Source organism: Rhinatrema bivittatum, chromosome 17 (genome assembly GCF_901001135.1).
Source record: "Rhinatrema bivittatum chromosome 17, aRhiBiv1.1, whole genome shotgun sequence".
Taxonomy (NCBI): Eukaryota; Metazoa; Chordata; class Amphibia; order Gymnophiona; family Rhinatrematidae; genus Rhinatrema; species Rhinatrema bivittatum.
Genome location: NC_042631.1, coordinates 46,043,513 through 46,070,937, shown reverse-complemented (window position 1 = coordinate 46,070,937; position 27,425 = coordinate 46,043,513). Strand labels below are relative to the sequence as shown.

The following is a 27,425-nucleotide window of genomic DNA, read 5'->3' as shown; positions in this document are numbered from 1 at the left end:
GCAGAGGTGGCAGTGGAGTCAAAAAGACTGAACAGTTTTAGCTGGGACTGTTGTCTGTTGTTGTGGTTGCCGTTGTGCTCGTGGTTTTCCCCTTCTCTGCTGTTGTTGAGGAGGAGTATTGTTTGTTTGTCTATGGTAAGGGGTAAAGGACTGTGCTCTGAAGTTCTGGTAAGACCTATACGGTCTCCTGGCGTAAGGCTGTCTGCGTGAGGATGGAAAGTATCGTTTCGCAGACGCTGGAGCTGCTAGTGATTGGACTGCCAGAGCCTGATCCTTGAGTTTACTCACTGTATCGTGCAGACGGTTTACCCGAGCATGGTAAATTAGCCAATTTTTCATGTAGATCTTCTCTGATGGCACTAGCTTTAAGCCATGCTAGGCGTCTGGCAGCTATCGCTATAGCTGAAGCTCTTGATGAATTCTCAAATCCTTCATACACTGCTCTCAGCATATGACGCGTGCATTCCTCCATATCTGATATCGGGGACGGAATGCTTTCCCCTGCTGCCGTGAACATGCCCTTGGTGGCTTGTAGACATTCGTATAAATACTGCACCATGTAGAAATGGTGGCGATTAATCCGAGACGTAAGCATTGCGTTCTGATAGATCCTTTTTGCAAAGTCGTCTAGGCATTTATTATCCTTTCCCGGAGGAGCAGATATATGCGACTTTGTTTTCCGATACTTTTGTAGTGCCTACTCTACCACTATAGATTCATGTGGTAACTGAGGGATGGAATACATAGATGGCTTTTGCAGTTTAAATTTTAAGTCCGTCTTCCTCGATACTGCTGATAAGAGTATAGGGTGTGTCCCATGACTTCTGTAGAACTCCATGTAACACCGCGTGTGGCGGCAGGGCTGACGGTTCCCCAGGGGCATCGAAAATTTTGAGTAACCCAAATGTCTCTGCCCTTGGTTCCGGCAATTTCTGAATATCTAGTTTTAAGATATTACCCATTTTGTCCACAAATTTAGGATACGTGAGATCCTCCGGGGGGGGGGGGGGGGGGGGGGGGGGGGGGGAGTATGGTTCCGCTGGTTGTTCAGGCGGATCAGAAGGATAACCAGTAGATGAAGCAGGCGAGGAACGTGCTGATATAGAATCTGTGTGTTGGGACGGGGAGATGGGATATATTGGTGGAGAGTGGGATAAAGAGGAAGGCATATCCTGTTGAGCTTGCGGTGGAGTGTGTGCTGACCCCTCCGGGATAGCAGACTCTGGTGGAAGGGTGTATGTTGATTGCAGGGATTCGAAGAATCCTGCTAAGGATTGTGTAAGGTCCCAAAATGCCTTAGAAGTGTGTTGTGGCATTGATGGACGTTGAACCCCTTTAGGTGACTGCGACGGGAGAGGATTGGTATCCTTATCCCGATCTGAGTGATCACTCCAATTCGCTTCACTATGACCCCTGGACTGCACCGAGTCGATAGTGCTGGGGGACTGAAACAAGGAAATAGGAATCATTCTGTGAGAGGACGAGGCAGAACGATTGGAACTACTCTTATAGTGAGAGGATGAAGAGGGAGAAGATTTCCCTCTCTGGAGATGTGATCTGTGATGCTTCTTCGCTTCCCCATGGTGTCGACTCGGGGAGGGCGATGAGGTCGAATGATGATGACGTCTCTTTCTTGAAGAGGATGTTCTGCTGTCTTTCGAATCTTTGTCTGAACTTGGCATCCGGATTGAGTGTTTTCCTACTTTCGGAGATTCTTCTCTTCCTGAGTGGGCATATGCCGACCCATGGAGAGGGTTTGCTGTTGTGATAGGCTGTGGGTCTGGAGTGGATTGTGTCTGATTTCGATTGGCTGCCTCTGGACGCGTCGAATTGCTTATTTTACGTTGCTTATGGTCCCCGGATTTGGTAGATATAATTTCCGGACCGTGATGTAGTGTTGACATTTTTGATGATTCGGGTTTAGAAGTTGACTTTGATTTACCCTTTTCAGAGTCCTTTGTTGGCGGCGCCGAATGTATCTTCGGTGCCGAATGCGCCTTCGGCTTCGGGTCTTTTTTCTGCTCCGGCTGCTTCGGCGCCGGTTGCATTCTCGGCTCCGGATGCCTCGGCGCCGGTCTCAGCTCCGGGCGAGCTTTCGGCTCCGGCTGTGTTGGCGCCGTGTAAGTGTCCGGCTCCGGATGCTTTCTTGGCGCCGAGAGTGTCTTCGGCACCGGTTGTGTCTTCGGCGCCGATTTTGACGTACTGGGCGCTGATGATTTTCTCTGCGCCGATAGTGTTTCCCCCTCCGGGTGCGTTTTCTTCGGTGCCGATGACTGCTTCGGATCCGCGGCTTTGGAAAGTAACAAGGCTCTTACCGGATTTTCTCCTTGAGGTCTTTGGGAATAGGGCTCAGTCAACTTGAAAGGCTCCTGTTTCCTGTCCTCCATTCTTTTGGACTGAAGACCAGGTCCCTGGCCATCATTGTCTCTGGGTTTTCCTTTTCGTCTCCCTTACCTTCGGGGACTGAGGGTCCCAGGACGCCGCTCGCTTCGTGGAAGTTGAAGATTTGGACTTGGGTCCCGGCGAAGAATGTGTGGTGGATGCCTTTTCTTCTAATTCCAGCCATTGGTAGCTTCTATGACGACAAGCACTGAGCAACATTCTTTCGCAGTGCTCGCAGACTGATTGGGGATGCTCGCGCCCAAGACATCGGTAGCAGCGATCATGCCCGTCGGTGACGGACATGATCTTGCCGCAAGGGCACGGCTTGAACCCCGACTGTTTTTTGGACATTTTCTGTTCTTCTGAGGAGAAGGGCTCCGCATGCGCTCCCGCGCACGGAAAAAAGCAGACTGAGGAGAACCATTACTACTGCGCGGGAACCCACGCGCAGCCGCAGAGGATAAAAAAAAAAAAGTCTTAACTCTGCTAGGAAGCTCCGCCTCCCGGGCCCTGATTGACAGTTCCCATACAGCATGGCTAATTCAGCCCTGCTATCGACGGGAAAATTTATATACCTTTTATTATTATTGGTTAGCAGGAAAACTCAAATGAATATCAGAGAGCCTGATTTATTAAATCTTCCACCCACCCATGCCCCAGACAAAATGGGAAAAAAGGCTTAGTAAATCAGGCCCATGAATACCCCTTTCATTGTTCCTGGATGTTTGTCCTCATGTCAAACCTGAAACCTCTTCAAAGAGTATTTTCATAACAGTCATCATGAAGGGTTATTTAATTTGATAATCCCAGTGGTAAAGATGGCACCAGCACTGTTCTTTTGTCTACAGGAGGTCACTGGCTGTTCCGACTAGCAGCTACTGAAGTGCTATCCAAAATGTTTTCCAGCAGGGTTGATGATTCATTTTAAAAGTTTATTATTTCAATGGCAGATATTTTAGAGGGAGCCTCACCCTTTCTGTTAACAGTATATCATGAACATTCATGCAGTTCTGATCGTTACAGCAAAATTTATATCACAGATATGTAGACAGATTTTAAAATCATCATGTAAACCTGTACAATGTGTTTTATAGCATGGTCTTTATTAAATAGTTTTTATAGTTTGAAAAAGAATGTACAGACTGTAAAGTATAGTCAAAGTGATCATCTCAAGCAGGAGTCAGTAAGCCTGAGAAACATTAGGACACACTGAAAGCAACTTCTGTCCAGTTTTTGTTTGAAGTAGATGAGCAGGGCACTCTGTTTAGAAATTCATTCTTACATATGGCGACACTCTTGAACTCTAACCTCTATAAGTTTACATTAAACTCTGTTTTAGATTGGTTGACAGTAACTGGTCTACATGGCTGCTGTACATGCTCATTTCTCCAAAGGAGCATAGTTCAGGAGTTTTTCAATCAGATCCACATGTGCCAGAAGCATTCGACGGCAGCAATATCTCTTCAAACCCAGGGCATCCAGGGCATCACTACAAAGAGCAGAGACACATAATGAAACGAAAGTTGTAGAAAACATGAAGTAGCAACAGGGATACAGACTACTAAAAAGTCGCCATCATTGTAGAATACCAAAGCTCCTATTAATTAAATATTTTACCCATTACTGAAGTGAAGTGTTCTGCACTTCCCAAATGGTAAAAAGGATGAGAGAACATTAGCACATACAAATATTGCTAACATTAATAGGATGACTGATTATCTGTAGGGCTCTTTGTTTTCATTTTAATTTTTCCTGGGAATATATTAGTGTTTATTATAACAAACAAAAGGCCTCATTTACTAAACATTTTTTCCATAGATACAGAATGGGAGAAAAGCCTTAGTAAATTAGGCCCAAAAATAGGAGACAAATTGGTGAAAAAATTGAAACTTTCACCAATTTTATCCCATTATGTTCATTATAATAAATGCAAATAAATTCCCATGGAAAATAAAATAAAAACTGAAAATAAAGGTCCCTAATTATCTGAAATAATATTCTATCAGCAAAAAATGTATCACCTCATTTACTCCCTTTTCTAGATTGTTTATGAATTAAACAGCATTGGTCCCTGCCGCGATTCCTGTAGGATACCACCACTTGCCTTTCTCCATTGTAAAAAAAAAGGAGACATTTTTATCTGTTAATTTTCTTTTCATGAATCCTGCTACATCGGTCCAGTCAAGACAAGTGAATTATGTCCTCTTACCAGCAGATGGAGGCAGAGAACACAGTTTTCCTTGACAACACTGCCACTACTTTGAGGTGGTGCAGTATAGCAACCACTCATTATTTCTATAACAAAGCAAGGAACAGATTGTAAACATCCAAACTGAGAACAAAATTCAAAAACTTCAGAATGTTTGATTTTGGAGAAAAGATCCACTGCACAGAACCTGGCAGAAATGACACATCATAGAAAAGAAGAGAGGCGTGTAAAAATAAATAAAGGCTGATCACAAGATCTATCCTTCTGTAATAAATTTGTACATGACTGGCACGCCAAAACAAAAATGCTCTCTTTCTTAATTTGGCCCAACTTCCCAGGAGAGTCCTGGACTGGCATAGCAGGATTCATTGAAAGAAAAATGACAAGTACAAATTTCTCCTTCCATTTGATCCTGCTATACCAGTCCAAAAGCCCAACTAGCTCGGGAGGGAAGTACTGAAGGCTGCTTTGACAGGGCCAGCCCCAAAGGTTGTGCCTTCCTTGGCAAACACCTCCAACCTGTAATACATAGCCAAAAATTAAAGGATAACCAAAATATTCCCTGCTAAAATCTACAATGCAATAGCAATTGCTTCTGACCAGGAAGAAACTAAGCTCTAGTAGAATGAGCACAAAATCTCACAATAGCAATTGCTTCTACTCAGGAAGACAACCAAGCTCTACTACGTTTCCCAACCGCTGTGCAATCTTTAATTTGCCTTTCACTCCTGGCCTGCAGGATGACCTCCTGCTAGCAGCGCTTATCTGCAGCTGCCTCTATTTATCCCTCTGCTGGCTTTCCTTTGTAGTAGAAACTGCCTGGGGGCCCTGTAGTTTTGTGATACCTGTTGGTCTGTGCAGTTCAAACTGCAGAGGGAAGCTGCAGCACTTCATAAGCCTACTCCCAAGACTTAAACAGTTCAAGGATTGAGGGTGGGGTGGGGTGGGGAAAGGGAGAGGGGTAAAAGGAAAATGAAGGTGGTGATGATGCCACGGAATGAGGATGAGGAACCCATATCTCAAAAAGGACAAAGTCAGGATGGAGGCGATTCAGAGAAGGGTGATGAAAATGGTGTGGATTTTGTATCGGAAGACTTATAAGGAGAGGCTGAAAGATCTGAATATCTATACCCAGGAAGAGGGGAGATATAATACAGACCTTCAGATACCTGAAAGGTTTCAATGATGTATGGACTTCAAATCTTTTCCATTGGAAAGAAAACAGAACTAGAAGTCATGAAATGAAACTCCAGGGGGGATGACTTAGAACAAACGTCAGGAAATATCTCTTCACGAAGAGGGTAGTGGAGGTCTGGAGGTGGTGAAAAAGAAAACATTCAAAGAATTCAAAGGGGCAAGGGATAAACACAGTGGATCTCTAAAGGCTAGAAGACAAAAGTGAGATAAGCGTGCAGGAGGGTAACTTGCTGGTATGGCGGTTACTACCCTTAGCAGAAGACATGGAGATTAATTACTACCCTTAACCAATATGCTTTGATGATTTTAATGCAACTGCAAAATTGTTCCCCGCTTAAACGACAGGAGGATAAAAGCAATTTGATTCAGATGACAACTGAGGGCCCTGAATTCCATGATCTGGGGTACTTTTCGCAGACATTAGGGAAAAAGCACAGAAACTGCTTCTTTTTTTTTTTTTTAATTTATATTTATTGCATTTCTCATAATTATTACATAAAGTAATTCTGATACAGAGGTAAAGCATGAACATATAGAAAATCAACTTCAGTTACATAGAAAAAAAAAAACCTCTACAGGTACCAATTCTAGGATAATATTTTAGGTAATATTAGCAAACATTGACAAAAAATAAGTCTAAACTAATGGAGCAATACAAGGAATTTATTAAACTTAGAACTTCTCATTGTTCTCCCTCATTACATTGCTTCTTTTCCCCTAAATACAACCTTTAGGAGTGTGTATCAAGAAATACTCGTAGTTGGTCAGGGAAATTAAAGATATATGAATTTCCTTGATATTTTATATAGCATTTACATGGATAACGTAAAGAGAACTGTGCTCCTCTATCTTGTACTTCTTTTCGAAGTGCTATAAAGTTTTTACGCCTAATCTGTGTTATACGAATGATGCCTGGAAATATTCTCACTGGTGCTCCATAAAAGTTTAATTTTTGCTGTCTAAAATGAAGTTTTAACACTTCATCTCTTTCAGCATGAGATACAAATTGTACTAAAAGAGTTGCTCTAGTCTCAATGGTTGATTCAAATTATTTTTCCAAAAATTCTGTCAGGTTAAAACTTTCTGAAGATTTTAAATCAGTTTTCCCCTTATTTTGTTGTTGTAAATAATAAGCTTTTGATAATTTAGGGAGTAAATTTTCAGAATACTTTAAAATATTCTTTAAATAACTATTGAATATGTCGACTGGAGTTACCAAGTGGACTAATGGAAAATTTAGTATTCTCAAATTCAATTTCCTATTCTGATTTTCAATCATTTCTAACTTCCCTTCATGTTCTTGAATTGACTTTATTAAGTTCACCTGTGTTTCTTTTATTTCAGCCATTTTTACATCTACTCCAGTTATGTTCTTCTCTAAACTTTCTATACTTCCTTGCATACATACATTCTTTTTCAACACTTCCTGCACATTCGAAGTTAAATTATTTATAGATTTCTGCATTTTCATTATCATCAGTCCCAGTTCCTCTAAAGTGAGCTTCTTGGGAATAATCTCTTTTCCTGGGGTCCTGCCTGGCTAAGAGGCCCGCGATATTTCCTTGCTTGCACCGGTCTCAGCTGTTTGGTGACGTCGGAGAAGGAGGAGCCGGGTAGAGTTTAAAATCCTCTCTACCCCGGCAGACGTTGCCGCACTTTTCCTGGGGTCCTGCCTGGCTAAGAGGCCCGCAATATTTCCTTGCTTGCACCGGACTCAGCTGTTTGGTGACGTCGGAGAAGGAGGAGCCGGGTAGAGTTTAAAATCTTCTCTACCCCGGCGCGACGCCGCTGGCGCGACGGTTAAGCCGCGCGCGGTGAAGGCGCGCGCACGGCTTTGTCCGGCTTCGTCCGGGTCGGACGCATCGGACGACAGAGGACTTGATTTATGAAGGAAAAGTTGCGGCCTTAGCAAACGACAACAAGATAAGTAAATTTTGTTTCTCATTGTCATTTGAGAACAGTGAAGGTGTTTTGTTTTTGGAACTAGACAAATTATTATTACTTGCTAAGTGCCATGCCTCATTCTAAGAGGAAGGCAAAATTAAGAGATTCGTCCATGACTTCCACCCCGGTGAAGTTATACCAGTCTACTATCCCGGATTGTTTTCAAACTCCCACAGAAGGAACACCGGTTGGGGCCACTAGTAGTATAGCTCAGGAGCAGGAGCTTTCTACTTTGGCCAATGAGACATCTTTAACCCCCGGTGCCCTGCAGAAACTGGCTCCTCCATTCAGAGACCTGGAGCAAGCTTTAACAATATCAGAAGCACTACCTGATCCCCATAGAGAAGTTGGAAATGTAACAACAATCTCTGTGGACAGTGAAAATCTAAAGTCCGGGGAGATCAGGGAAGGCTCTGACCTAGGAAGAGTCTCTGTTACAACTAGGAGAAATGATATCAGGAAGTAAATTGCAAGAAATTACAGAAACTGCTTCTATGGCCAAGTCCTAAAGGAAATGAAGAGAGAATGCATGGGGGTAACTTTCTGGTGTGGCTTTTACTACCCTTAACCAAATAAACCCCGATACTTTTGATGCAATTCCAACATTGCTCTCTGCTTCAACAGCAGGGGAAAAGGGGAATTGGATTTAGACATCATCCAGCGAGGGCCCCAACCTTTACGGTCTGCGGAGCTGATGAGCATGGAGGTAACCAGCACAGTGAAGCGGTTACTACCCTTAATAGAAGCATAGGATTACTACCCTAAACCAATAAGCCTTGATGCTTTTGATGCAACTGCAACATTGTTTTGAAGGAGGGGGTGAGGGCTAAAAGGAAAGAGAAATTTGGATTCAGGGATAACCAACACGAGCCATGACTTTTACAGTCTGGGGTACTGATGCTTAGACATTAAGAAAAACCCCCCCACATGACTGCTTTTACGGCCAAGTCTATAAGCAAGGCACGTCAAGCAAAACTGACTGATACATGGGGTAACCTGCAAGGCATGGCAGATACTACCATGGGAAGCTTGCTGGCCCATCATTTCTGTGTTTCTATGTAATGCCAGGGAGTGGAGAGAAAGGGAATAAAAGGTGATGCCAAGGGGTGGAAGAGACAGAAGCTGATGATGATTTTGGTGGGTGAGAGGAGTGGACAGAGCAGGAAGGTTCAGATGTGTGTGTGTGTGTCAGGATTGCTAATGTCAGAGCTTTTCCACCTCCTTCCCTTACATGCTTTATGTATTTTTGAAAATACAAAGTTATTTATTTGATTCACCACTGGGTGATTAACATATACAATAAAATTGTATATAGCATATATAAAACATACAACTTAAAAAACCCCCAGTATCTCCTGTACTAGCATATAAGAATGCCACCCCATCCTCCCTAACACATTACAAGACCAGATAAATGTCACTACTGTAACAAATAATACATTGCATACCCTTCTGTATATTCCGCCTGCAGAAGACCAAGATAAGCCTCCCATTTATTTCCAACAATTTTGCCACAAGTGAAGCACCTGACAGGGATGATCATTTTAGACCACAGGAGCTGTTGAAAGAAAAGAATCACATGATGTAACTAAAAGGCAGTTATTACAACATTCAGCATTATGCAGACCAGAAAAGTGATTTATTTTTAACATAATTAAATGTCATTTGGATTTGAGATAAATTCTGTAAAGAAAAATACATGCTTTAAAATTAGCATGAATCTGAAATATGAAAATTGTAAACAATTTTTCATTCTATATAACCTACACATCTATGACAATACGGAACTATGACAAAATTATTTTGGCGGGTGGGGTGAGGGAGGATGAAAAAAAAAAGGGTCAAAGTGTACTTCCCTTATACTCTGCAATGAAAGAAAAAAGCATGAGGGGGCAGGCTCAGATTTAAAAACTGAAATGTTTATAAACTATGGATTAGGATGCAGGGAACAGGAATGTTGAACAATTTTAGGGGAAAAGTGGTTGCAGGAGAAGGAACAGAATAGAGGCCCAAATGTTTACAAACAAGCAAAAGCTGAATTAGTCTTCCTGGTAAATCTAGACAGGGAGCTATCATAAAACTTCAGGCCCTTGATAATACATCCTGTTAATATCCAATGACAGTCAAAAGAGAGACAACTTTAAACCCATCTAACAGCATTTCACAATTAGTGCTTTTTGGGGTAGGGGAAGATGGGTGGGGGGGAGGGTAGCAGTGCTCTTTTTGGCTTTCATCTCTGTAGAATTGGTTTGCCCTAGGTTTACCTTGTGGATTCCACCGAAGCAGCTTTAAATGTAGTATGGTTATAGCTTAAATCTGTTAACAAAGAGTAATTTAAAGATGTATTTATATGATATCTAATAGATTTGAGTGTAGACAGTGATTGTCATGAGGATAATAGCGATTAGAAAGATAATGCTGGGCTTTGCTTCTGGGAATATTCTATTTAACTGAATTGCATACCTGTAACAGTTGTTTTCCTAAGGTGACATCATCAGATGGACCCTAACATTTATCTTTTAGACTTAGGTATTAAGACCAACTCAAAAGTTTACCTTAGTGTAATAGGCACTTACCACCACCATCTAGAAGGTAGACCCATCACTCTACAGCATTTAGTTGTCTATTTCATGAAGCTTCCCACTGTGTCATTGGACCTCAATTTGGTGTTGACTCAGCTAATGATAGTCTATAGATACTTGTAAGCTGAAGGTCTCATTTTTGGTGGCAGTCACTTCAGCCCTCAGAGTCAGTGAGCTCCAGGCCCTAGTTGACTTATCCACCTTATACCAAGTTTTTTCACAATAAAGTCATTCTGTGCTTGCATCCTAAGTTGCTGCCTAAGATAGTGCTGGACTTCCACCTTAACCAATCTATCATACTTCCAGCATTTTTCTATGCCAGATGTCCACAAAGATGGTCAAAGCATTTCAGCTTCAAGGAAACCTTGCATTTCTATTTGGAGCAGACTAAAGCCCTTAGAAAATCCACTCAACTTTTTGTTTCTTCTGACACCAACACACACTTTCAAACTGGCTATCAGATTGCTTCTGCTTCAGTTATGCCCAGGCAGACCTGAACCTGGTGAGCCATGTCAAGGCTCGTAGTGTCACAGCCATAGTGGCATTGGTAACCCATCTAAGATCAGCCTCTATGGAAGAGATCTGCAATATGGAATTCTATCCACATATTCATATTGCATTATTGCTTGGACAGGGACTCCTGATGTGACAATAGGTCTGTCGTGAGGAGTCTCTGAGGGTTAGGACTCAATCATCCCTTTTAGAGCCAGTTTTGGTTCCAGGTTGCCTCGCTAAAAGGACAGAAAATATAAAAACAGGTTTTGTCCGTTTGCATTGTTTAAGGTTTTGGGACCTTTCTGTTCAGAGGGAATGCAAACATATCTACCACAGTTGTGCCTCACTAGTGGAATATCTGCTCTAGGACCCAAACTGGCCTGTCTGCTAGGACATTCTTCTTGTCTGCCAGATACGTAGCTCTGAGGACCACTCCTTGAGAAATAGACAATCACATATCTGGGAAGTTTCCTGCTGGTTCTAATGTTTCAACGGGCGTGGTTGTGTTCCTGGGCTGTGACAAGCATGCATGAGTCACCACGGCACAGTAGGCAGTGATCTGCAGTGACATAGCTGCTGCCTCAAATGACTGTTTAAGGATGGACTCCTGACGTCTGTCTTGGGCATCCTTGAGTGCCGTTCCTCCTTCGACTGGAATGGTGGTGCGCTTTGTGACTGCGCAGACCATAGCATCCACTTTGGGGTACCCCAGGAGATCTTTGGCTGAGGGTTCCAGTGGATATAGGGCTTCTAGGGCCCGTCCTCCCTTGAAAATGGCCTCCGGGGCATTCCATTCCAGATCGATCAGCTGTTGTACGGCTTGCAGCAATGGGAAATGGCATGAGGCCTGATGGAGGCCGACCAGAAGAGGGTTCATCTTTGGCTCCGCTGAGGCGCTTGTGTCTGGGATGACCAGTTCCCTCAGACTCCCGGACACGAGGTCTGGAGAAGAAATGCATCATGGATTGGTATCCCTGGAGGGATTTCTCTTTCCTCCATGGAGTCTTTATCTTCCTCCGAGGTGTCCGTGTCGCCTTTGTCTGGAGGAGGCACGTCTCTGGGAGGCCGAGAAGGGCCTGGGAGGTTAGGGTCCTCTAGTGGAGACTGTGGCATTGGTGGTGCCGATTGCGCCTGGACGAAGGTTTGCAGACCCTTAAAGAAGTTCACCCAGGAAAAAGTTCCTGGGTCTATATTGAACCCAGTGGCGTTCCCTGAAGGCCCCGTCTGGAGAGCCGAGCTGGGGATAGAAAGGTCCGGGGTACTATTAGTGGATCCGGATTCCTGTACTGGCTGGGGGGGGGGGGGAACTTGCCCTGGTTCTCCCAGAGCCGTCTCGCACTGTAGGCACAGGGCAGTAGCCTCTTCATGCTGTGCAGGTCTTATGTGGCAGACTGGGCAGAGGACTTGTGCTTTGGCTTTCTTGGCCGGTGGTGCCATGGTTTGTGCTGTAGGTGCGTTCAAACCCAGTCTGTGCGTGTATATGCTCGTGCCGGGAGGCTTAGATATGCGCTCCGGGTGCGCGTGCAGGCAGCGAAGATGTGCGTGCAGGCTGGTCTGTGCGCATATGGGGTTGTGCATGCCGCTGAACTTGTGCGCCGGGCACCCTCGTGCGCGCCCGGCACCTATGCGTGCGCCGCTGTGCGCACAACTATGTTATGCACTTGGTTCGCCGCAGTGCGCACGGCTCAGTTAGGTGGACAGTACGGTGATCGAGGGGGGGGAAAATGGCGCCGGCGACCACGCAATTAAGATGGCGACCCCCCCCAGAGGGTCTCCATGTGGGAGGTCCCTAGAGCTGGATCGGGGTCTAGCCTGGAAAGGGCTGCTCAACCCAATGGGACAGATGCCGACGGGCGATCTGTACGGCTATCCGAGCCTCGGAGATCGGAGTCTTAAGAAATTTTTCTACCTTACCTTGTCTTGGCGCTTCCCAGTCTTATGTCAGGCGGTCTCCAGCTGCAGGGGGAGAGGGAAATACCTTCACCGCCGTGCTCAGTCTTGCACCCGCTGCCTCTCAGCCGCTCCCTCCTGGGAGCTAAGTCCACGCCGGGAACCGGCTGCCGGACCGAGGCTTACCTCTGAGGGATCTCTTAAATCACCTTAGGAATTCTCGACTGGGGGGAGGGACCCTTACTCATCGCAGGAAAGCGGGGCTCATCTTGTAGAGGTAAGATTTTGGAATTTTCTTTCTTCTTTTGGGTTTGGATTTTCTAATGCTGTGCAAGCGTGTGTAGAGTCCCAAACTGCTATGGAAACAGAGAAATATTGAAGAGCAGAGCTTCCTGCAGGGGTATATGTAGTGCTGATGTCAGACTGGAATATGACTCCGTCTCCAACTGCTATCAGGAGCACACTATACTCATTGGTCCTGAGTCCATCTGCTACATGCTAGGAAATCGTAAGTTATAAGAGAAAAGCTGATGTTCATATTCTATATATACACTAGTATTAAGTAACCAATCCCCCATAGATTGCATTAAAGCAAACCATGTTATAAATTTAAAATTAGGGAAATTTAGTCCCCCTTCCTCTTTTGCAAGCATCAGCTTAGCCAAGGGTCTTTACCCCTTCCAGAGAACATGGGAGCCAGCCCTATTGAGAGCATGAACATGCTGTGATTTAAGTACTATGGTAGCATTTGCAATATATACCGAGCTTTAGGCAGTAACACCATTTTTATTAACTCTACATGCCCCTGTATTGAAAGCAGAAGATTTAACCAACTCACTGTTTCAGTTTGGAAAGTATCTATAATACATTTAATATTTATTGGATACCACTGGGAGGGATCGCAATGTATCTGAATACCCAAATATTTAAGGGAACTGCTCTTTCCATTTAAGGGGAAAATCCGGCCAAGAGGAACGCAAAGTTCCCATGACATCCAGCGCCTCCAATTTGTCTAAATTGAGTTTTAGACCCGAGAAGGAACCAAACATCTCAAATAAATTCAGCACTGCAGGCAGAGAAGTGTGAGCATTTGAAAGCAACATCAGGATATCATCAGCAAACAGCAAGAGATTTAGGCTAGTAGCCCCTTTCTCAATACCCAAAATTTCAGGGCAATTCACATTGGAGCCACTGATATATCAGTGGCTCCAATGTGATCACAAAAGGTGCAGAGATAGGGGATAGCCCTGTCTGGTCCCTCATGCTAATGCAAATGTGTCAGATAAGAGTCCGTTAACTTGAATTTGAGCCATGGATTGGAGTATAAAGCTCAAATATAGTCATATATATGACCCTGCAGGCCCACTGCTTGCAACACATTCATTAAAAAGAACAAGGAGACCCTATCAAATGCCTTTTTGCATCAAAGGCAACTAGAAGGAGATCAAGAACATTACCACTATGACAATGTTCTAAAGCCAACAACAATTTTCGCACATTGATACTGGATTTTCTGCTTGCCCCTTTGGGAATTATTAGAAAGGGAATGGTGAATAAAATGGAAAAGTCATAATGCCTCTGTATCGCTCCATGGTGAGACCGCACCTTGAATACTGTGTACAATTCTGTCGGCGCATCTCAAAAAAGATATAATTGCGATGGAGAAGGTACAGAGAAGGGCAACCAAAATGATAAAGGGGATGGAACAGCTCCCCTATGAGGAAAGACTAAAGAGGTTAGGACTTTTCAGCTTGGAGAAGAGACAGCTGAGGGGGGATATGATAGAGGTGTTTAAAATCACGAGAGGTCTAGAATGGGTAGATGTGAATCTGTTATTTACTCTTTCGAATAATAGAAAGACTAGGGGGCACTCCATGAAGTTAGCGTGTGGCACATTTAAAACTAATCGTAGAAAGTTCTTTTTCACTCAACGCACAATTAAACTCTGGAATTTGTTGCCAGAGGATGTGGTTAGTGCAGTTAGTGTAGCTGTGTTTAAAAAAGGATTGGATAAGTTGTTGGAGGAGAAATCCATTACCTGCTATTCATTAAGTTGACTTAGAAAATAGCCACTGCTATTACTAGCAACAGTAACATGGAATCGACTTAGTTTTTGGGTACTTGCCAGGTTCTTGTGGCCTGGTTTGGCCACTGTTGGAAACAGGATGCTGGGCTTGATGGACCCTTGGTCTGACCCAGTATGGCATGTTCTTAAGTCCCATATTAACCAAGGATGGTAGCATATATTTCCCTGCTTCCCCTGTTTTATTGTAACTTTTTGCTTCTCTTCACATGTTAAATGTTCTAGGTTATCACTCCCCTTGTTACTTGTAAACAGGCATGATGTGATTCTATCATGAATGCCGGTATAAAAAAAGCTTTAAATAAATAAATATTTCAACCGATTGGCAAGGACTGTGGCATTGATAACCTTTACCGATTTTAATACAGGCTACCGAGCCTCTCTCGGCCTGCAACCAAGTGAATTTTACATCCTCACCACCCAAGCCTACCGGACCAAAGGCACTTTACTAAGGGAAGGACCAAATGGTATAACCTCTGGCTTTTGTGGTGTCTCCTTTTATACTTCTTTTCTTTCTTTATATTTTACTCCCAGGTAATCCCTCATAGGGAAATGCATGTCTACTATCTGCTGGAGATAGAGAATACTGGCAGGCTGATGGGGCAGAACTATATAGCCGAACTGTCAGCTTTTGCTCTGTCACAGTCTACTGGCAGAGATGGATACTTAGCTGCCAGAATGCAGAGGAACAATCATGATTTCACTGTTAAAGACAAAAACAAGTAAGATGCTTTGAGTTACGTCTTGTCAGTCTGTCTTGACTAGACTGTAAGCTCTAAAATGTAGGAACTGTCTATTATGAGGACAATAATCAAAGGCATTTCAATGGGTAAAACAGAAACGGGCTGTTTGGTTATTGCCCACTTTCGATGTGGGGAAAAGTATGTGTATGTCAACACACACATACTTTTACCTGCATATTTTACAGGTGTTTTTGTTTATGAGAATAACTCAGAGGAAGCAACTATGTACATCATTTTGGATTTTATTTTACCTTAAAAAAATTACCTGCACAAAAAGCAGGTGCAAATTTGTGAGAGTACTTTTGAGGGAGCCAATAGTTTTCACTGCAGTGGCAAGCCCTGCATGCTAATACTACCTATAGTGTTTGCCAAAACTTGGGTAGTTTAATTACCTACACACCTCTGTATCTCTGCACAGCACAGTACAAATGATTAATAATACACAGCCAATATATTAAAAAAAACTTTTGTATTATGATTTCTAGCTCTCTCAACTATTTTAAACAGCAGCATAATTTAATTTTCTGGTTACTTCCCACTTTATGATCAGGTGTGCCATAGAAAGGTCACCATTGCCTAATGCTCAGATTTAGACCAGCCCCTGGACTCTGCTCTTGCAGCAACAAGAGACAGTGACTCTTGAACATGTAGGAACTATTTTTTTTTTTTAAATAAACTCTGTATTTAGATAAACTGGCATGAACAGAATCACATGCACTTGTAATCATAAGCAAGGTGAAAGTCAGAAACCATAAAAAGAATTAATAGCTTAGACCTAACTTTCCAGGTCATAAACTTCAGTGTAACTGCCCCATAAGCGATATTTAAATTTATCACCCTTCAAAACATATCAAAGAAGTTCAATATCCGCAATGTCTCTACAATGCTCCATATCAGGAGTGCATTTCCAATAAGTAGCAATAGAGAATTTAATTGAAAGGAGAAGTTGAGCTACTAACGGTTTGTTTTGTCATGAGATTAGCGATCCCTCCCAATACCCGAGTACGTCCAAAAGTGGAGTCATGTATATTTTCTCCCCGATATCAAAAATTTCTTGTGAGACCTCAATCTAAAAATTGCTGCACCTCTGGACAACTCCATTACATATGGAGATAAGATCCTAATTCACCTCATCCTCTCCAACACGTAGTATCAGCAGTGGGAAACAGTTTAGCAAGGTACATTGGTTTTTGATATATTGTATGTAAAAGCTTTATCAGCAGTTCCACCCTCTTGTTACATATAGAGACCTGATGTGCAGTCTGCCATTTTGCTTTCCTGGAAAAGTCATTCAGAGTTAAACTCAGATATGCATTCCATTTATTGATTAAGGAGGGAGGTGTGGTCTTACCAAATTTAGCATGAATACGACCCCAGTAAATGACAGAAACACCCTAGCAGGCCAATGCAATACTGTATGCTCAGGCTAGCGCACAGGTTAACCCGCGGTTGAATGCCTGTTTTGGATATGCGTCCATAATCCCCTATGCAATAAGGGGATTAGCACATCCAAACCAGCACATAGCTAATAGCACTTATTACATGTGAATGCCATGTCGATGAGGCTATTAGCTATTACCTCCTTTATGTAAAAAATAAATGTGCATCCAACATGCACATTTTTACCCTCAACGCCAGCCCTGGAGCCCTGGAGCCCCCTCAACGCCAGCCCTGGAGCCCCCAAAAGTTTACAGAAAAGCAGAAAATACTGCTTTTCTGTGGTTCCTCTGATTTTATATCAAGGTGATATTAAATCGAAAGAACCACAAAAAGCAATAAAGTAAAAAAAAAAAAAAAGTCTTGGCAGCAGACAGGTTAGGAAAATGGATGCTTGTAAAACTGAGCATCTATTTTCCTAACCCATGCACAGCCACTTCTCCTGGGTGCCCAATGCCATGGACGTGCTACACTTGTATATAGATTGAGCAGGTCCATTGTGATGGGTTCCCGTGTCTCTGGCCCACCTCTTGTTTTAAAATTTAGAACATGTACTGATGGCAGAAAAGGACAAAATGGTCCATCCATTCTACCCAGAATGAGAGACTGGTGGGGCTTTCAGTTCTTCACTAGTTGTCCTTTCTTGTTCGCTCTGTAGGGACGGGTGGATGTACCTTAGGCTTGGAAAGATTGGGAAACACTGATCCAAATTACTGGGAAAAGTTGGACAAACGAACAGCGTCTCTTTGGCTACTAACTGCTCATGGTCAGACCAAAAAAGATCACTTCAGCAGAGTAGGTTTTGTTTAAGAGTGACTAATATGCCAGAATAATTTTTGGCTTTATTTCAATTACTGTAATTTTAATTTATGAAATCCACAATTGTCCACAGCCCTCGTCATTTTTGCATTAAAGTCCCTGGTTTTGTTGCTGCAGTGAGTCTAGGAACAGGCCCTCTCAGCCTGTCGTCAAACGATAATGCAAAAACCTGAGCAATGCCAAAGAAGCGGGTGTAAGCCTGCAGGGAACAGTAAGTATGACCCAACGTTAGCCTTAGTGCCCAAAGAACCGTTGGCCCGCAGTCCACATAAGGCCCAGGCGTAGCCACTCACTCTCCAAGGATACAAGACCAACCACTGGATGGCGGGGAACTTCCTCCAGCAACTGTCGAGCACTCCAGTCCTGCTTTCATTAACATACAGGACAGTAGATCCCAACCTCAGTTACCCCAGCTCACACTCACCTCCAAGCCTTCTCTCTTCAAGCCAAAACACTATTAGCGTCGTCGCCGGGAAACACGGGGCGCGCGCACCGTGGACGCGTCCAACAGGATGGGTGGAAGAGGAGAACGATTCAGACGTTTCGTCTCGACTTCTTCACCGTCAACAAACCAGAGATGCACTCCAACTATTCAGCTAAACATATATTTGCGTCTCCTTGTGCTACAAATAAGCTTCTTTTTATTGAAAAGTTTTCAAGTGAGCACCCCTCTCTGCCCCGCACAGTGGTTTATCCTGCTTGATTACGGTGCCTCGGATGGATCAAGCATGTGGCGTTATTTGGCGTGCGCCCCCCCCCCCCCCCCCATGCTAGCATTGAGCTTGGCGCACGCGTAGTTTATTTCTCTGCTGTCAGGCGTCGCGGGCTGTATGAGCTCTAAATGCGAGCGGAGTGTCTGCAACTGCAGCACATGCAGGTATCCTAGCAAAATATCTCACTTTCCCGCAGCAGCGAGCCACGGCTAGCCGGCCTCGGCCATCCCATTACTAGTCGTTTTTTGTTTGTTTTAAAGAGAGAGAGAAAACAAATAAAAACCATGGGAAAGTAAAACTTGTAGCTCTCTCGGCATCAACAAGTTATGCATGAGGCGCAAAAGGGATTTTCTGGTGTATATTTTGGGGGAGCGTGTTAGGATTTGCCTTTTTGTTCGAAAAATAAATCAGATACAAGTTTTGCATATTTTTTTTCGGACTTTGTATTGTCTAATAAAATTGTACATGTGAGGCTTAAAACGTATTGCTAAAAAGAAGTTTTTGAAATTCGCAGTCTTATTACCCAGGCTTTTTACGCTTTGCTTGCTTTGGAAACACTGATCAGAAATGAGGGAGAAAAATCAGGACTTCTGGGGTTTGCTAGCTGTGCCGATTTTCCTCAATTGTGGCCAACCTGGAAATCCTGCGAAATGGAGGAGAGAAGAGTGCCGTGGAGGAAGGTGGGCGTGGGGATTTTGTTGTCATTTCTGTGAATTAGGTAATGATGTATATTTTGGGTGCCTTTTCCAGCCTCCGGACTTGTAAGTTTGCAGTTGTCAGGAGCTCACTCTTGGAGGGCAGAAGTGGAAATTGCAGATCATTTGGAGGTCAGAATCACAATTAAAGTGCACAGACCGAAAGGTAGGTCAGGAGTTTTATAACTGAGCAAAACAGATTTTTCAATCACAGCATAAAGTATATGATGTATTTTTAAACTGACACTTTTAGCTGATCGCTTTACTTCCTCTCATCTTCAAAAAAAAAAAAATCCAGCCCAAAAAGGAAATATATGATTTGGGACTATTTTAGGATAAGTTCTATTTAGGATTACATAAAAATGTTCTGTTAAATAAAGTGGGAATGTTTCTCTTTTGGGCTCAGTTTCCTGTGTCATGGAAAGATCTGGATGCATTCCATTTCTGTTGTTGCAATGGATTGTTTATAAACTATAAATAATTATGTACACTCTTGCTCAAGTAGTTTAAACAACGAAAGATTTTATCTTAGCTGTAGTCTTCTTTGTTTCTCATCTAGGTTTCTTAAACTTTCTTTCCATAAGACTGTAAAAGACAGCAGATGTCTCATATCTGTGTTCTGGTCAGAGACCGGAGCATTGGAAGGATGGAATAATAAGTGACATGCCTCCCAATTTTCCAGGACTGGTGAACCCCCATTAAATACAACTTTTCACTTCTTGGGCACTAGAGGGCAGTGCTCAGGGCTACAGCCAACATCAGCTGAAGTTACTTTTTTTACTTCCAGAAAATCTATACAAATATTCTAAATGAATAGGTGGAAATAAACTTTCCAACACTGTATTTTTTTTTTGTTCAAAAATTGTCTTTTTATTATTTTGCTTTAAACCAAGTGAGAACATTGCCAGATTTGGAGTCAAGGGACCAGCTTTAACATACTAGGGGTTTTCTTCTATATTGTATCTGGAACAATGATCAATGTATCTGGCCCATGGAATCTATGTAGTGTCTCTGTTTTAGGTTCCATGCTGACTGCCCCTGCTAGAAAACTAAATTGTAGGTACTCTGTTTTGGCTAGGCACCAGGTGTGCGATTTTCTAGTGAATGGTTAACCAGATCATCTGTCCTTTATTTAAGAAGGTAAGGAGTTGCCATACTGGGTCAGAGCGTCCATCAAGCCCAGAATCCTGTTTCCAACAGTGGCCAATCCAGGTTACAAGTACCTAAACATTAAATATATCTCATGCTACTAATGCCAGTAATAGTAGTGGTACTGGCTATTCCCTAAGGCAGCTTGATTAATAGCAGTTTATAGACTTCCTCCAGGAACTTTTTTTAAAACCAGCTACACTAACTGCCTTAACCTTTCCTCTGGCAATGAATTCCAGAGTTTAATTGTGCATTGAGTGAAAAATAATTTTCTACGATTGTTTTAATGTTCTACTTGTTAACTTCATGGCGTGCCCCCGAGTCCCTCTGTTATCTGAAAGAGTAAACAACTGATTCACATTTTCCTGCTCTAGACCTCTCATGATTTTATAGACCTTTATCATATCCCCCCTCAGCTGTCTCTTCTTCAAGCTGACAGCTCTAATCTTGTTAGCCTTTCCTCATAGAGGAGCTGTTTCGTCCTCTTTATCATTTTGGTCACCCTTCTCTGTATGTTATCCAATGCAACTATATCTTTTTTGAGATGCGGCGACCAGAATTTCACACATGGAGTAATAAGAGACATTATGACATTCTCCTTTTTATTCACCATTCCCTTCCTAATAATTACTAACATTTTGTTTGCTTTTTTGACCGCTTCAGCACACTGAGCTGACCATTTCCAATGTATTATCTACTATGAAACCTAGATCTTTTTTCTGGGTGGTAACTCCTAATATGGAATCTAAAATCATATAGCTATAGCATGGGTTATTTTTCTGTATATGCATAACCTTGAACTTGTCTACATTAAATTTCATCTGCCATTTGTACACCCAATCTTCCAGCCTCATACAGACTTCATGCAGTCTATCACAGTCTACATGTGATTTAACTACTCTGAATAAGTTGTGTCAACTTCAAATTTGGTTTATGGTTTTATTAAAATTTCTGTACCGCAAAATCAATTTCATAGCAGTTTACAATAAAAATATATATAATCAAAACAGCAACAAAAACACATAATAAAATAAATTTGAGCATCTCACTCATCATTTCCCTTTCCCAGATCATTTATAAATATATTGAAAAGCAGTGGTCCAAGAACAGATTCCTGAAGCACTCCACTGTTTTCCTTTTTTCCACTGAGAAAACTGACTGACTAGTCCTACTTTCTGTTTCCTGTCTTTTTAATCAGTTTGCAATCCACAAAAGGACATCGCCTCCTATCCCATGACTTTTTAGGTTTTTTGTTTTTTTTAAAAGCCTCTCATGAGGGATTTTGTCAAACACCTTATGAAAATCCAAATATATCACATCTGCCAGTTCACTTTTATTCACATGTTTATTAACCCCCTTAAAAAAAATGAAGTCAGTAATTCTCTTCATTTGATTGCTGCCCACCTCTCTCTCATCGGGGGGGGGGGGGGGGTTCTGGGGATTATTTTTCAGTTTTTGTTCTAACTGTTTTGGGCCACTTAGTTTTTATTTAGAAAGGAGATTATAGTCCTTAAATCAACAAGCCGATCTAATAAGCTGGGTAGCATTGTTGTTTAGGTCAAAAGTTCCTCATCTTGATTTTCTCTGCTGAGACATACATGGCATCCAACTTTTAAAGTCTGTGTCCCTCTGAGGTCAAAATTCATAGAAGGTAGAATTCATATTTTGTTGCATACATTGGGAGAACATCTGGTATGTTGGGGAGATATCGGCTCCAGGGAAGACTTCCCTTGGATAAAATCATGCTGGCTGTGTTTCATTAAACCATGTCTTTCTATATGTTCTGTGATTTTGTTCTTTAGAATAGTTTACATTATTTTTCCCAGCACTGAATTCACTCACTGGTCTATAATTTCCCAGTTCACCCTGGAGCCCTTTTTAAATATCAGGGTTACATTGGCCACCCAAGAGTCTTCAGGTACAATGGATGATTTTAATGATAGGTTACAAATTTTTACCAATGTATTTGAAATTTCATTTTTGAGTTCTTTTGGAACCTTGGGACGTATACCATCTGGTCCAGGTGATTTGCTACTCTTTAGTTTGTCAATCTGGCCTACTACATCTTCCAGGTTCACAGTGATTTGGTTCAGTTCTTATGAATCATCACCCTTGAAAATTGTCCCTGGAGCCGATATCTCCCCAACATACCAGATGTTCTCCCAATGTATGCAACAAAATATGAATTCTACCTTCTATGAATTTTGACCTCAGAGGGACACAGACTTTAAAAGTTGGATGCCATGTATGTCTCAGCAGAGAAAATCAAGATGAGGAACTTTTGACCTAAACAACAATGCTACCCAGCTTATTAGATCGGCTTGTTGATTTAAGGACTATAATCTCCTTTCTAAATAAAAACTAAGTGGCCCAAAACAGTTAGATCAGAAACTGAAAAATAATCCCCAGAACCCCCCCCCCCCCCCGATGAGAGAGAGGTGGGCAGCAATCAAATGAAGAGAATTACTGACTTGGCAAGATAGCGCAAGTCAAGGCTGGATCAGGTTCAGCCAAGAGTTGCCACGCAGCAGGAGCAGTAACTCCCTCCATGGAAAAAGAGGAGGTCAGCGATTTGAAATGCAGAGATGACACTGTCTGCCTGCTGTATGACTATGCATGAATTTTTTGCATATTCATCAGCTGATTGTTATTAGAGTTGAGAGAGAGACAGGAAAAAAACAAGAAAAGACAGCCAACACCTGATGACGCAGAGTCATCAACCCTGCCCCTCCCTGTGTTGAAGAGGTATATGATCAGGGGTGTCTGGTGAGACTGGAGAGAGGAAAGCCCTGCTTGATATCTGACCGCCAGAGACAGCCCCAGAGCTGAGAAACACCTTCTAAGCCCAGCCAGTACCAGGACTAAGGAAGCAAGCCTTTCCCTTGAGATGTTCCCTGAGATCTCCAGCCAAAGACTGCCCAGGAGGTAACTAGAAGATAATCTCCCAAATTTGGGTGGGGAGAGCCAGCTAGTTATCTTTATTACTGTTCTATGCAGGCTAAGGTTTCTGGTATGTTTCAATCCACTAATGATGCAAAGCATCGGTTTAGTAAAAACCGATGCTAAGTAGCAAGCACGTTAGAGACATGTACTGTTTATTTTGTTCTAAGTGGTAAATCTGAAATGTCTGACAAATAAGTCTAATTCTGTGGATAAAATTTGGTCTTTTCTGAATTATTCTGATTGTGTAGATATAGGAGGTAATAGAGAGAATTGTCTGTAGCACTGCTGGCCCTGATAGACGTGGGGGAGGGGAAAACAAGATGCACAGTAACACACAGGTTCCTGAATCCCTACTATCGCGTACAGGCCCAACCTAATCCTTACCTCCTGGGCAATAGCCCTGGGAAACACATCCTTGGTGCGAGAGGACAATGCATCACCTGGAGAAGCAAGCCCTTGCTACAGGATCACTTCCTGGTACACCAGTGTGATGCTCTCTGACCAGGAGACCTTCCTGATCCAAGGCTCCACCAAGGCTGCCAGACTGGAGTTGGGACTTGGCTATTATGTCCCTGAAGGTTTCATCTATATACCTTTCTGTCTGCCTCTGCTCCTTCAGGTCTGCCACTCTAGCCCTCCAGAGATCGGACCTCATTCTCTGAGAATCAGGAGCTGTTTGCACTGGGTGCACACACACAACCTCTCTCTGGCGGGTAAAAAAATCAGACGTATTTTATTTATTTATTTATTTATTTATTTAACCATTTTTATATACCGAGACTTTCGCAAATAACTTCAAGCCAATTTACAAAATTTTTAAAAAAGACAATACATAAATCCAAAAAATCTTTCTTCACGAAATATCAAATTAACTAAAACAAAATTAAAAGCCTAATATACATTGCCCAAAATAAATATAATTTCAAAATAAAATAACTCCCATTCGATTATAAGTTACAATAGTATTAGATAAACTAAAGCAATTCCAATAAAATAAATAAAAACATTACCATAGACTCTCTCTATGCAAAAGACTGCAAGGTTCTCCTCTTGCTGCTGGACTGCTGCCTTCATCTTAATTTTGATGAGTTCCTAGTTAGTTTAGGTTGATATGGGAGTAGGAATGCAAACCATACAATTAGAGGCCTTTAAATTTATAGGTGATTTCACTATTAACCTAGTAGTGACCTATAAGGGGATGATTGAACTCTCAATAAGGGCTGGTGCAATAGTGCGATTTAGGTAAGAGCCTAATTGATTTTTAATGAGAAAGTGCCTCTTGCCCATAAATGAAGGGATGAGCTAGGGGTGGGAGGGAGGGAAGACAGACACTGACTTGCTAATTCCCTCTGACTTGCTTATTATCTGAGACACACACCTCTCACTATTTCACTCCTCTCCCCAAACTAAGTCCTAAGAATTCCAAATCAATACTTGTGATCCTCTTCAGCCACCAGCAAGATGATCCTCTCCTCTCAGTGCTCCACTGCATGCACTCAAAGGAGAATTGGCTCTTCAGTCCGTGCACTGTGAGAGAGCCTTAGCATATTACTTACAGAGGACTCAGCCTCACTGTCAAGCTTCTCATGTGTTTAATTCTTCCATCCCAACAGGATGGGAAGGGCAGTAGGCAAACAAACTAATTTTGTTTAATAACCCTATTCTGTTAGTTATCTGGAAACCAATGTGATATCTCGATCGAACGTCGGTATATAAAAGAAATAAATAAAAGAAATAAATAAATAATTGGATAACAGATTGTACTGCACATTGCTATGCTCTGGTTGGATCACAGCTTATGGGCTCTGTCAGAGCTCATCAAGTAGGAGACATGGTGGCTTCAGTAGCTAATCTGAAGGTCACTTCTATTGAAGACATCTGCAAAGCTGCTGTTTGATGATCAGTTCATACCTTTTATGTGCCACTACTGCCTGGAAACGACAGTACCTTTGGACAAGCAATTCTGTGCAGCCTATTCACTCAAAGTCCACTGGATTTGGGTTGTCTTGTCAGTTGCTCTGCAAGGCAGCCCTCAGCTTGGGACTTTCCACTAGTTGTGGCTGACTTAACTCTGCTTCTTGACAGAGAAAGCAAAGTTGCTTACCTGTAATGAGGTTCTCTGTGTACAGCAGAATAAATCAGCCATTATATGCATTACCTGCTCGACTCCCCAGAGAGTGTCTACTAGGCTTAAACTCTGGAAAGATTAAGGAGTCTGAGGCAGTGGATCACATGTGGGAGCTCAGTGTCAGAAGTGCTTGAGTGCTGGGTCAAGATGCCGATATGCACTGGCCATGGGTGACTTATCCTGCTGTTTATGGAGAACCCCTTAGAGGGTAAATGACTTTTCATTCTCTGTATGGGCCATGCTTTCATGTTCTGATAAATGGAAATTGAAATGAAAAAAATAAAGTTGTGTTTTGGTGTATGCTATAAAATGAAAAGAATAGCTGGGTCCTATTATTATTATTTATAAATCCGTCCATTCTTTTTTGCTTCCTTTCCTTCTACTCTTTCCATTCTTTCTTCTCACCTTCCATAGACCCCAATTATAGCAGAACTTAGAGAGCCTAGGCCATTCTGATCTGTTCTTCTGAATGCCTCTTGTTGCATGTTTCCTAGTACTGCTCCATTGCTTCCTGAAAGTGGCATGGTAACGTATGCCATGCAATATCTGTGAATCTTACTGAGTTGGTGTGTACTCATTATTGAGTTGATGGGGGTTATTGCTGTGACCGAATATACTATAAAGTATTAACGATAATATTACAAATCATTCATTCCAGTATCACTGTATGATTGGTGTGACATTTCAGACATACACACCTCAACAAACACTAAGATCTCAAAAATGAAGGGCTGTTCCTACATTACAGAGCACACATCTGACACAAGTAAGAGATCGTGTGTTTTCCATAGTGGGTCCAAAGCTTTGGACTCTGTACCTGAGATATTATACTTGATACCAGATAGAAAGAGATTTAAATGTGAGCTGAAAACATGGCTGTTCAAAAATGCATATAACCTAACTTAAACATCAGAATGTAGAGAGCTACAGTAACAAAAAAGACAAAAGATACTAATTGAAGCATGAGGAATAATTCAATGAGAGATGTAAGAAGCTCAACACAATGTACTGCGACTAATATGTGAAATATGTTATTATTTTATTTGATGTCCTAGTTCTTTAGTTAATGTTTTGAAACATTTTATTTGATAGATGTTAGTCTGTTTATGACTACTACTGCTGTAGTAACCCATCATCTATTTGCTAATTTATAGCTATGAATGTTACTTTTGTAAACTGTTTGTGATCTTTACATGGAACGACAGTATGTAAAATGTCTAAATAAAATAAATAAATGTACTGGCAGTATGCAAACAAACATCTCCTATAAGCCCTGGATGCATTGCAGCCATCATGAAAAGAGATGGCAGAAGCTGCTGCTGCTTTTATGTCCTTATTACCCATGGCCTCTAGCTGCAGAATTGGGAGAATGTTTCAGTACAGTTCCTTTATTGTGCATTTCTCTGTTTCAAATAACTTGTCTTGCTATTAGAGATATGTTGCCAGCCAGTTCACTATGCATTTATTTCCAGTGTTTAATTTTTCAGTGACTTGCTTTGTATGAAAGTTTGCCAACTCATTCACAACCCATTCAGTAGGCCAATTTAAAAAACAGCTAATGTTGCACACAAATTCACCCTTGCAGATTTTATTGCATTTTAAATGAAGTAATGTGATTGCTATGTTACTCCATCCACATACCTGGGAATGAAGGTCAGTAAACTGACTGAAGGTGTTGCTTTGTTAGATAATGTTTAGTTCAGTGTACTAACTGCGACTGGATTTTGAATTCTGCTGCTTTCGTGTCTGTGTGCACAATGAGCTAGAGATGATATTGCCTAAGCAATTATTGGTTGGATTATAACATTGATAATTGTGTTTTATGTTTGCATAGAGATTTTTGATTTGGCAAAAAGGCGCAGCAAAGAGGGGTAATCCTGGCCTTGACGTGCTTGGATAACTTTCCAGCCCTTATATTTGTTAACTCATATTAAAAACAACAAACCTTATTTTGAGAGGTGTGAGAAGGACAGAGAAAAACAGCAGAAATTAGTAGTAGTAAAAGATTGTCTGTCT

General features: G+C 42.1%; 1 protein-coding gene across 2 annotated transcripts; it reads right to left on the bottom strand.

Annotated features, from left to right (window-relative positions):
• Positions 1–3,464: 3,464 nt before the first annotated feature.
• Positions 3,465–18,424, bottom strand: POLR2L (RNA polymerase II subunit L). 2 transcript variants are annotated; one of them, XM_029582421.1, is made up of 3 exons: positions 18,206–18,424; positions 9,181–9,290; positions 3,465–3,871 (listed from the first exon to the last, which is right to left on the bottom strand). In XM_029582421.1, exons 2-3 carry the CDS (start codon positions 9,273–9,275, stop codon positions 3,763–3,765), a joined length of 204 nt encoding a protein of 67 aa, XP_029438281.1. In that variant the 5' UTR covers positions 9,276–9,290; positions 18,206–18,424; the 3' UTR covers positions 3,465–3,762. The 2 variants fall into 2 exon arrangements, with proteins under 2 accessions (XP_029438281.1, XP_029438282.1); XM_029582422.1 differs by having other exon boundaries at positions 18,075–18,207.
• Positions 18,425–27,425: the final 9,001 nt, after the last annotated feature.

Bases quoted from the DNA above. Each gene is read 5' to 3' on its own strand.
- POLR2L (XM_029582421.1), bottom strand. From the start codon at position 9,275: ATGATCATCCCTGTCAGGTGCTTCACTTGTGGCAAAATTGTTGGAAAT. The intron at 3,872-9,180 runs GTATGCAATGTA...TGCTCTTTGTAG, and splicing joins CAGGCGGAATATACAGAAGG to TGATGCCCTGGATGCCCTGG.